We start from the raw sequence: 10,686 nt of genomic DNA, 5'->3' as shown, positions 1-10,686 counted from the left end.
TGTCGTAGGTATAGTGGTTGTGGTCTGGGATGGTCGAGTGAGGTCATGTCCTCGGGGGGAACGGGGGATAAGGCAGGGGCTGGGGGCGGGGCGGAAGGCAAGGGAGGTAAAGGGAAAAAGGGTATCCAGTGGTTGAGAATTGGGTCATGGAATATAGGTACATTGACGGGTAAGTCTATCGAGTTGGCGAAGATCCTCCAGAAGAGGGGGGTCAATATAGCGTGTGTCCAAGAGACAAGGTGGGTAGGGTCGAGGGCGAGGGACGTGGACAGGTATAAACTTTGGTACTCAGGAGTCCAGAAGGGTAAGAATGGAGTGGGTATCTTGGTGGATAGGGAACTTAGAGAGTCTGTGGTTGAGGTTAGACAAGTGAATGATAAATTGATGATTATTAAGTTGGTGGTTGGAGAGTGCACTCTAATTGTCATTAGCGCCTATGTGTCGTATGCGGGCCTAGATGACGAGGTTAAATGGCATTTCTGGGAGGGGTTAGATGAGATTGTGCGCCAGGATTCGCCTGCTGAGAAGCTATTTATAAGAAGGTATTTCAATGGTCATATTAGTTCAACCGCAGGTAGTTATAGAGAGGTTCATGGAGGCTTCGATTTTGGGAGAGTAACGGAGGAGGTACTTCGTTGTTGGAATTTGCTAAGGCTTTTGGGTTGGTGATTGCGAACTCTACCTTTCCGAAGAGGGAGGAGCATTTGGTTACTTTTCAAAATGCGATGGCAAAGACTCAAGTTGACTATCTCCTCCTCAAGAGGTGTGACAAAGGGTTATGCAAGGATTGCATGGTGATTCCAAGTGAGATACTAGCGACACATCATAGGCTCTTGGTGATGGGCGTTGGTATTATGTTAAAGAGGAGGAAAAGGTCTGCTCGAGGAAGACCGAGGATTAGGTGGGGAGCCTTAACTAAGGATAAAGCCCAAGAGTTGGAGGGGCGGTTGTCAGCTATGGGATCTTGGAGAAGCAGTGGTGTCGCGAGCATTATGTGGTCAACTACAATAGACTGTATAAGGGAGGCTACTAGAGAGGTGTTAGAGGTCTCGATGGGCGTCGCTGGCGGGCACAAAGGAGACTGGTGGTGGAATGAAGTGGTCCAAGGTAAAGTGGAAGTGAAGAAGGCGGCGTACCTAAAGTTAGTGGGGAGCATATGCGAGGAGGATATAAGTGTGTGCATGGAAAGGTATAAGGTAGCTAGGAAGGAAGCTAAACTAGCGGTCACGGAGGCTAAGACTGCAGTTTATGGTCATATGTACAAGGAACTAGGGGGAAAAGGCGGGGAGAAGAAGCTATTCCGGCTGGCCAAATTGAGAGAGGGGAAGGCTCGAGATTTGGACCAAGTGATGTGCATCAAAGATGACGATGGTAGAGTATTGATGGAAGATTCCCAAATTAAGAAGAGATGGTAGACTTACTTTCATAAACTTTTGAATGAAAAAGGGGATCGGGATATCGTTCTAGGTGAATTGGAGCATTCTGAAAGTCACTGTGTCTTTGGGTACTGTAGGCGTATCAAGGTTGAGGAGGTCATGTGAGTTATGAGTAAGATGAGTAGGGGCAGAGTGACAGAGCCTGACGAGATTCCAGTGAAATTTTGGAAGTGTATGGGGAGAGCAGGTTTGGAGTGGTTGACTGGGTTGTTCAATATTATTTTTAAGGCGAAGAAAATATTGGATGAGTGGAGATGGAGTACGGTGGTTCCATTGTATAAGAGCAAAAGTGATATCCATAGTTGTAACAATTATAGGGGTATCAAATTACTGAGTCATGCCATGAAAGTGTGGGAGAGGGTGGTTGAAGCGAGGGTGAGGATGTCAGTGTCTGTATCTGACAACCAATTCAGGTTCATGCCGGGTCGTTCTACTACAGAAGCTATACACTTTGTTAGGCAGTTGGTGGAAAAGTACAGAGATAGGAAGAAGGTTCTGCACATGGTGTTTATTGACCTAGAGAAAGCATATGACAAGGTTCCTAGAGAAGTTCTCTGGAGATGCTTGAAGGCAAAGGGTGTGCTAGTTCCCTACATTATGGAGATTAAGGACATGTATGATGGGGATAAGACTCGGATAAGGATAGTAGGAGGTGACTTTGAGCATTTTCCGGTTGTTATGGGGTTACACCAAGGCTTTCCACTCCGCTCTTATTCCCCTGGTGATGGACGCGTTAACACACCATATTCAAGGGGAGGTGTGATAGTGCATGTTATTCGCTAATGACATAGTTCTAATTGATGAGTCGCAAGCCAATATTAACGAGAGACTGAAGGTTTGGAGACAGGATCTTGAGTATAAGGGTTTCAAGCTGAGCAGGACGAAGATGGAATACCTGGAGTGTAAGTTCAGCACTGAGCTGGGGGAAGTGGGCGTGGATGTGAGGCTTGACTCACAAGTCATCCCAAGTAGAGGCAGCTTCAAGTACCTTGGGTCGATTATCTAGGGGGAGGGGAGATCGACGAGGATGTCACACGCTATTGGGGTAGGATGGATAAAGTGAGGTTAGCATATGGAGTCCTATGTGACAAGAGAGTGCCACCGATACTCAAAGGTAAGTTCTATAACGCGGTGGTTAGACCGGCCATGATGTACGGGGCTGAGTGTTGGCCTGTTAAGAACTCACATATCCAGAAGATGAAAGTAGAAGAGATGAAGATGTTTGAGATGGATGTGCGGGCACACTAGGATGGATAAGATTAGGAATGATGATATTTGGGAGAAGGTGTGTGTGGCTCCCATTGATGACAAGATGCGGGAAGCGAGGCTCAGATGGTTCGGCCATGTACAGAGGAGGAGTCCAGATGCCTCGGTAAGAAGGTGTGAGCGGCTGGTTATGAAGGGCACGAGAAGAGGTAGAGGACGGCCGAAGAAGTATTGGGGAGAGGTGATTAGTCAGGACATGGCTAGGCTTCAGATTTCCGAGGACATGGCACTTGATAGGAAGATGTGGAGGTCGAGTATTAGGGTTGTAGGTTAGGAGGTAGTTGAGTCTTTGCCTTACTTCGTAACGTTGTGAGACTAGTCTGGTAGGGTTTTTGTCTAAGTTAGCTAGTGGTAATGTCGTGTCTTACTATTTAGCTTTTCAGTGTCGGACTGATTTACTAGCTATCGCTTTTGCTTTACATCTTTCTTCTGGATTTCATGTTATTTTTCCTATGATAATTGTGGTAATACTGATATTGTCTCCTTTTGTCTTTTTGTCTTCTTGGGGTAAGGTCTACGTACACACCACCCTCTCTAGACCCCACTAGTGGGATTTTACTAGGTTGTTGTTGTTGCTTTGATTGGAGTGTCGTGATAAAACCAATCCTGAGTGAGTTATGTGTCATGTATGTGTGAGGTTTATATGTATTCTATGCATTGTAGTTGATGTCTAGAACTTGCCCCGTATATGTGCAAAGCGAAATAATAGTCTTGTTCAGTTTGGGAAGTAATATAAGCATTTCTTTGTTGAGCCAGATATATATAGAGTTTACCCCCTAAATGTCATATAACGTAGTTAACCCCTTTGATCCTATAAGCCTATTTTTTTGGCAACCACATTACAAGTCTTACCCATTTATTTGAATTGACCATATATTTGAACTTTGCCTCCTCTCATGAGCACTTGAATTGTGATGATTTATGTAAAAGTTAAAGTGTGGGGGGGTGGTTTGGCTTTTGAGTTGAACTAATGAAATAAGGAGAAAGGTGCACCGTGTTGGGAAAAAAAGAAAAATGTATCAAAAAAGCCACTTGTATGAAAAATAATTCTTGATGTTGATGGCTAGTGATATACTTGTGCTTAAAGAAGTATGGGGGGTAATATACACTGATGTGAAGGTGGAGTCTTGGCTAGACATAAGTATGGGCTTGAGCGTTAAAGTATAAGTATTAAAGTGCTAAAGAGAGGTGTAGTCACTCATATCCAAATGTATCCTACCCGACCCGCAGCCTACATTACAACCAATTAAAGTCATATTTGATCTTAGATTGAATGAGCTCGATTAGTAGAGTATTACACTATGGGCAAGCCTATGGTGCATCATTTGTGGCATACGAATGTTATTTTTGAGAGCGAGTGAATTCTTCCTATCTTGAGTTTCTATGGTCTTAAAATTTATTGTGTATGGAACTAATCTCTTTTGTTGTATGAGGGCATGTGATTCATGATGGAGAGGTAATGTCGTTGACCTCGATATTAGAGTAAGTAAGTGAATTGTGAATAATGCATGGTATTTGTGAGTCAAATCTTGAGGTGAGGATGTTACACCTTTGTGCTTAGTATATTTTAAAGATTCTTGGTGTAATGAGTTAAGGGAATTGCTTAAAAAGGTCGTGTCTATAAGTGTAGTTTGATTGCTCGAAGACGAGCAACATTTAAGTGTGGGGTATTGATGTGTGGCTGTAATTTCATAATTTAGCACATTATTTACCTTGCATTTTAGGTGCGTTAATGCTAAACTATACTTTATTTGTGCGTAATGGAGTCGATTTCATGTGTAGGTGCATTGGAGATGAAATTAGAGCAAAAGGAATATGTGAAGTATAAAGAGTGCTCGAAAACAGTTGGAAAGACAAGAAATTGAGCAGCGGAAGAAATGAAGCAGCAGGCGAAGCGAGACTTTGATCTTGCGTGGGAGCAGGTGACGCGAGAGATAAGGCAAGGTTGAGCTCACGTGGAGGCAGGCGTCGCATGGTCTGGGGTGAGGTTCATCTCGCGTTTTACCTCACGAGGCACGGTCTGAGGCGAGCTTGATCCGGATTTTGAAGGCTTATTTTATCTCCTTGTTGGACTTGGACTGGGGTTATGTCGTTTAGGGCTTTTCCTACACATATAAATAGACATTAAACACCACTTTTGAAAGAGTTTTGCGACCGGAGGCAAGAATAGCTCGTGGAACACCTGTTGGGAGATAGAATCATCGATTCTACATTCTTTCATCTTTACTTTGTAATTTATTTATGCAAAATACTTGGGATATTGTTACTATGATTATGAGCATCTAAACTCATAATCTAGGGTTTTGATGGAACCTATTGGAGGATGATTTTTCTGTTACGTTAATATAGATTTTCCGTAGCTTTTTCTCTATTTGTTCAACTACGTTTATATTGTGGTTAGTTGAAGAGTTCTCAGTCGACTGTATCTATTTAGTGTGTATTACTCGGAAGAGAGTGCATATTTAGGTAGTTGTTGAACTACATCACTCCTAACGTATATGAGGGATCAATACGAAGGGTTTAAAGGTGGGATTAGGAATAAAAAAAACTTGGCGCGATCCGACTGAGCCGTACTTAGTGCCAGCTAGCGTAATTCGGAAGAATATGTCTAGTAAATTGTGGTAGTTACTCAGGAGAGAATTATGACACTTAGAGAGCTCTGACGAGTGTCTGGCGTATATTATTTAAACTCGTACTCTGTCAAATTATAGTATAGAAAGATGTCGAACCCACATAGATTGGTTTATCTATTCTACAGACGTTTCTTGTTTTAATTACTATTTAAGAAAATCCGAAAGAGTTGAGTTGTGAATTAACTAACTAAAAATGCACGAATAAAGCAATAGAAAATATTTGTTTTTCACAAATATAATAAAAAGGTGTTGGGATCTTGACTTCACTTAATATTTCTATATAGTAGAATTATTACTCTTCAATTTCTATTTCTCAAAAATGTATAAATGCCTCTTACGATTACAAATATATTTTATTACTTAAGTTGAATAATTAATCGCACTCCTTTCGGTTATACAAATTAATCTTCAAACTAGTAATATTAAAGAACCAGAAATATATGATTGAACTAAAACACGCTCTTGTTAGTAAGTCCCTTTCGGTTACCCTACTTGTTATAGAAAGATGTCGAACCCACAGAGATTGGTTTATCTATTCTACATACATTTCTTGTTTTAATTACTATTTAAAAAAATCCGAAAGAGTTGAGTTGTGAATTAACTAACTAAAAATGCACGAATAAAGCAATAGAAAATATTTTGTTTTTCACAAATATAATAAAAAGGTGTTGGGATCTTGACTTCACTTAATATTTCTATATAGTAGAATTATTATTCTTCAATTTCTATTTCTCAAAAATGTATAAATGTCTCTCACGATTACAAATATATATTATTACTTAAGTTGAATAATTAATCGCACTCCTTTCGATTATACAAATTAATCTTCAAACTAGTAATATTAAAGAACCAGAAATATATGATTGAACTAAAACACGCTCTTGTTAGTAAGTCCCTTTCGGTTACCCTACTTGTTATAACTGATTATTACACTATTCGCCTCTCTCGATTACAAATAAGTGTAAAATTAATTATAACATAAAAGAGATAGATGTTACTTAATAAATATTAATATTTATCAATACTACACTTAACTATATTATTTTCTTCCGCCTCTCTCGATTACAGAATTAATAAATAGTTAATATGTAATACAAGATGGATAGATGTTAATAAATTAAATAACTTCTAACTGTAAAAGCAGATAAAAGTTAAATAAATTCTAGCTCAAGCATGTGAATTTGAGGAATAATATCAACTATTATATAGAAATATTAAGATCCGTCTTTCTCCCAACACAAGAAAAGTTACTCCATACTGGAGCTAATACTGCTAATGAAAATATTCTTGTCCATTAGATAAGAAAATAGAAAGAAATATTCAGAAAGAATAATTCCCCCTATTTAATTAAAAGCAGGATATAGAGTAATTTTCAAAGCTAAGATTTATTAGGAACTAGAAATAAAAGCCATTGTAATGACTGGATGAAAATTCAAAGAACTGAACAACTGACTGAAATGCAAAGGAAAGACTCTGAAATGGATTTTTGTTGTCTGCTGAGCTCCCCCTTCTCCTTCTTCATCGTATGCTTTTATAATCAAACCAAAACAAGTTGGTTTGGTTATAACCACTTGTTTTGGTTATGAAAGATTCTTTTATTTTTTGAATCTGGTTACGGCCATTTTGTTGTGGTAGATGGATTTTATGCAGTCCGTATTTTATCGTAGCTTGTTTCCCTTTTTTTTCTTCTTCTTAAAGTTTTATTGCTTGTGCACCAATTCTTCTCGTAGCATTTCCTGCGCAATCAAATTAAATTTGTGAAAGAAACATGATAATTTTTATACTTTTGCGAGGAAAGTGATATATTAAAATCAGGTAAAATGTACTTATCAAACTCTCCCACAATTAAGCTTTTACTCGTCCTTGAGGAAATAATTTTTTTTTTTTTGAAATTGAGGAATAATTACACATTTACAACTTTGAGACAGCAAAAAATATATATATATATATAGATTAGTAGTGATCACGAAGAATAATTTATTTAACCTTCCAGTTTGCATGTATATTCTTTTTTTTTTGTTTTTTTGAATAGAACACACACTCGTACCCATACATATACTATGTACATGTTCTTATATATGTGTATATATACATACACACCTTTTTTTTTTGCTTTTCTTTCTCTTTTTTTTTTTGAAATATTCGTTGGAAACTTCACAAGTATCCAAATTCTTTTCTATCATATACCAATGCAAGCTGTCATCTCTCAAACTCGTATACCACGGTGCCAGTAAAGAAAAGGAATGGATTTTTTTTTTAAATTAGATGTACATGTGCACTTATTGGATTTGGATTATAAGGTATAGATGAACAAAAAGATATTTGAAGCTCAAAATGGGATACTAAGGATAATTTTCATTTGGTAGGATAAATCAAAAGGCTCAATCGATCCAAAGATAGCCTAATTCCTTTTCTGAAATCAGCATTTTTCTAAGATTTCGCCTTGACCAACAATAGAGGCAAGTTCTAGTTATTGATTATATTGATTTAAGCATGCCCTGATTTTCTTCAAACTCTCAAAGTTGCACCACAACAGACAATTTACATTAGCAAAACTGGAGGCATAACGTAAGAAGTTTTCAGTGTTCTATGAACTTGAAATATTCATGATATGTTGTCAGAATATGATCGAAAGTCATTTACGTGTAATTTATTCCTTAAAGTCCTTAATTTATTTATTTTTACATATTTTTTATAAAAAGAAGATAACAAAAATGACAATAAAATGAGTAACACCCCCCCCCTTTTTTTTTGCTTTTTGCTATATATACTTTTTTTTTTAAATGTAGAAAACATTCTAAATAACATGTATTGACACTTTCAACGCAGGTTCGGCATTTTATCACATTCCAACTAAAAGGTCAAACTATATACAAGCTATTTTTTTATAGCTATCAAAAGATGTTACCTGCTTGATGAGTTCCTGACAACAAACAAACAAAACAAAATAAAATAAAGATAATAATAACTTACTAGCACATAGAAGAATCAACAGGTTCGTCTATTTACAAGCTGTTTGCCATAGCTATCAAAAAGATATACTTGCTGGATGACATCGACAACAAAAAGACACCATAAAATTTTTAACAAAGGAATGATTGAGTAGAGTTCAACCATCCCTACATTTGGACTATTCATCCTCCTGGATGAGCAATGTAAATATTACTGACCACCATTTCTTGTTTCATTATTATTGAGAAAGTCAAAATCAACTTCAAAGTCTCCAATTCCATCGCGTTGCAAAGGGATAGAGGGTCCCTTACCTATAAAATCAGCTGGACTTACTCTTTGTGGAACGAACATTGTCGGGGGTGCTTGCGGTATTGGTACTGAAAGCTCTGGAGTTGGAAATAATCTCGCACCTTGGAGACTGCTACTTCCTAGATCTGCAAAAGAATAATGTTGAAAACTTGAATTGTCAAAACATTTCACAGCATTGTTAACATGGCGCGTGAAATTTCCAATCATATGGACGATGTGGGAAGTGGCTGCAAATTCATTTTGCAACGTCAGATAAAGAAAAGATTGACTACTTTTAGCTTCTGCTAATTCATTCAGGACATGTGCCATATTTGCCGCTAGCCTTTCTTCGCGGATTTTTTGTTCACTTTTGTAATCGTCCAATTATTTTTTCATTTCAGCTTGTCCGTGTAGCAACTGTTTCATACAAGTCATAACATCATGTGAAGAAGCACTTGCATTCGAATTCTCTGGCTTTGCTGGACCTCGCTGAGGTTTTAAAGAATTCAAGTAACTCTGTTCTATAAGATAACCATTTCGTATTTCAACAAGACCTTCCGTATTTACCTTAAACATTTTTTCCAGGCGTGTGATTGTCGATGGAAAATATAGGTGTTCACAATCGTCTCTAAAATGACAATTCATCATTCCATCAAAAATCATCCGCCCAACGTTAATCGGCAAATTCTTTCTAATAACATACAACAAAAATACCCTTTTCAAATTATAATTTGAATTGTTCACATATGGGAATAAACGAGAACTTATGAACTTCCTCATGTCCTTCATGTTTCTCTCATACTTGACCCTGCTAATTGTGAAGGATATTCTTCAGCTCCTGGGTCTTGTACAAATGATTCCCAATCCAAAAAATTGATTTGTTGCAGTATCTCCAGTGCCTTATCTCCATCTGTAGGTAAAAATTTCGTCCCCCATTCTTCAACCACTTTCCTAGAACTCTCTGAGAAAATCCAATCTATAGGATCAAGATCTTGCATTTTCTTATGGACTTGCAAGCTATTTCCTGATTCAGTTCTCTTAAAAGAGGACATTTTTTTTGTTGGGTAAGATTTTTTAAATTTTCTTATGAAAGGAATGAACAGAGAAAGAAAAGGTAAAGACAAAGGCAATCTAATTTACATTGAAAATGACGATGAGAAAAAAGATGTTTGTCTTTTAGTTTTACTTTCTTTTTCTTTTTCTTTTTTGGGATAGATGAGCAAGGATGTAGGTGTCTTAATGTATTTATTGAGTTCAAAAGGTGAAAACATATGCTATCACTAACTTGGTTTTCTCGTTCACTGTGTGTGATTTGACAGAGGAGGTGCGACTGGTTTTGTGATATTCTTTTTTTTTAAAGAAATTTATATTTCAAATATCAATAATATTATAATTTCTATATACAATAGGTAAACCATGTAAAAAAATGTTATTTGGTAATCTCAGTGTAATCTACATCAAGGATGGTTTGATATTATTCTAATATAATACACACACACACACACACATATATATATATATTCAAAAGTAAAAATATAATAGAATAATAGTGTATATCTATTTGTGGAGATAATGAGAGATGTGACCAGTGATAGAGGTGGTTTTCTTGGAGATTGAGGTAAAAGTAAAATAGTAATTAAATGGACAACATTGAGAAGATAACAAGAGCAGGTAATGATTGTAAGTTCTGGCTCAACACTTGCATTGATGTGATAAAGGATTTACAACACTTAAAACCCCATTTTTTTTACTTTATCACCGTTATTGTTACCAATTCCCTCCTCTTTTTGCTTTTTTTTTATAATATTTAAACTGTTTCAAAAGTATATCTACACTACTACGTAAGTGTGAGAGTTCTTTGTTTTGTCAAGTATTTAATATATATTATTATTATTACTTTGTTTTTTTATAAGAAAAAAAAAGCTAATTTTATTATATATATTTACTAAAAAGAAAATATTATATATTACTACTAATACTTACTTTTGAGATTAAAGAGAGGGGGGAAAAACAATTCTGAGTTTAATATCGCCAGCTCGACTTATTTTAAAAATTAGGCAAAAAGGATTGTTGAAGCCTGTTTGTCGAAAAATCTGCTGATATAAGGCTTC

General features: G+C 36.8%; 1 protein-coding gene across 1 annotated transcript; it reads left to right on the top strand.

Moving 5' to 3' along the window:
• The first annotated feature begins 725 nt into the window (after positions 1–725).
• Positions 726–1,415, top strand: LOC138883859 (uncharacterized). Its single transcript, XM_070164576.1, has one exon. It carries the CDS (start codon positions 726–728, stop codon positions 1,413–1,415), a length of 690 nt encoding a protein of 229 aa, XP_070020677.1.
• Positions 1,416–10,686: the final 9,271 nt, after the last annotated feature.

The sequence above is a fragment of the Nicotiana sylvestris genome, chromosome 12, assembly GCF_000393655.2.
Source record: "Nicotiana sylvestris chromosome 12, ASM39365v2, whole genome shotgun sequence".
NCBI lineage: Eukaryota > Viridiplantae > Streptophyta > Magnoliopsida > Solanales > Solanaceae > Nicotiana > Nicotiana sylvestris.
Note: the sequence above shows the minus strand (reverse complement) of the source record. Positions and strands in the feature narration are given on the sequence as shown.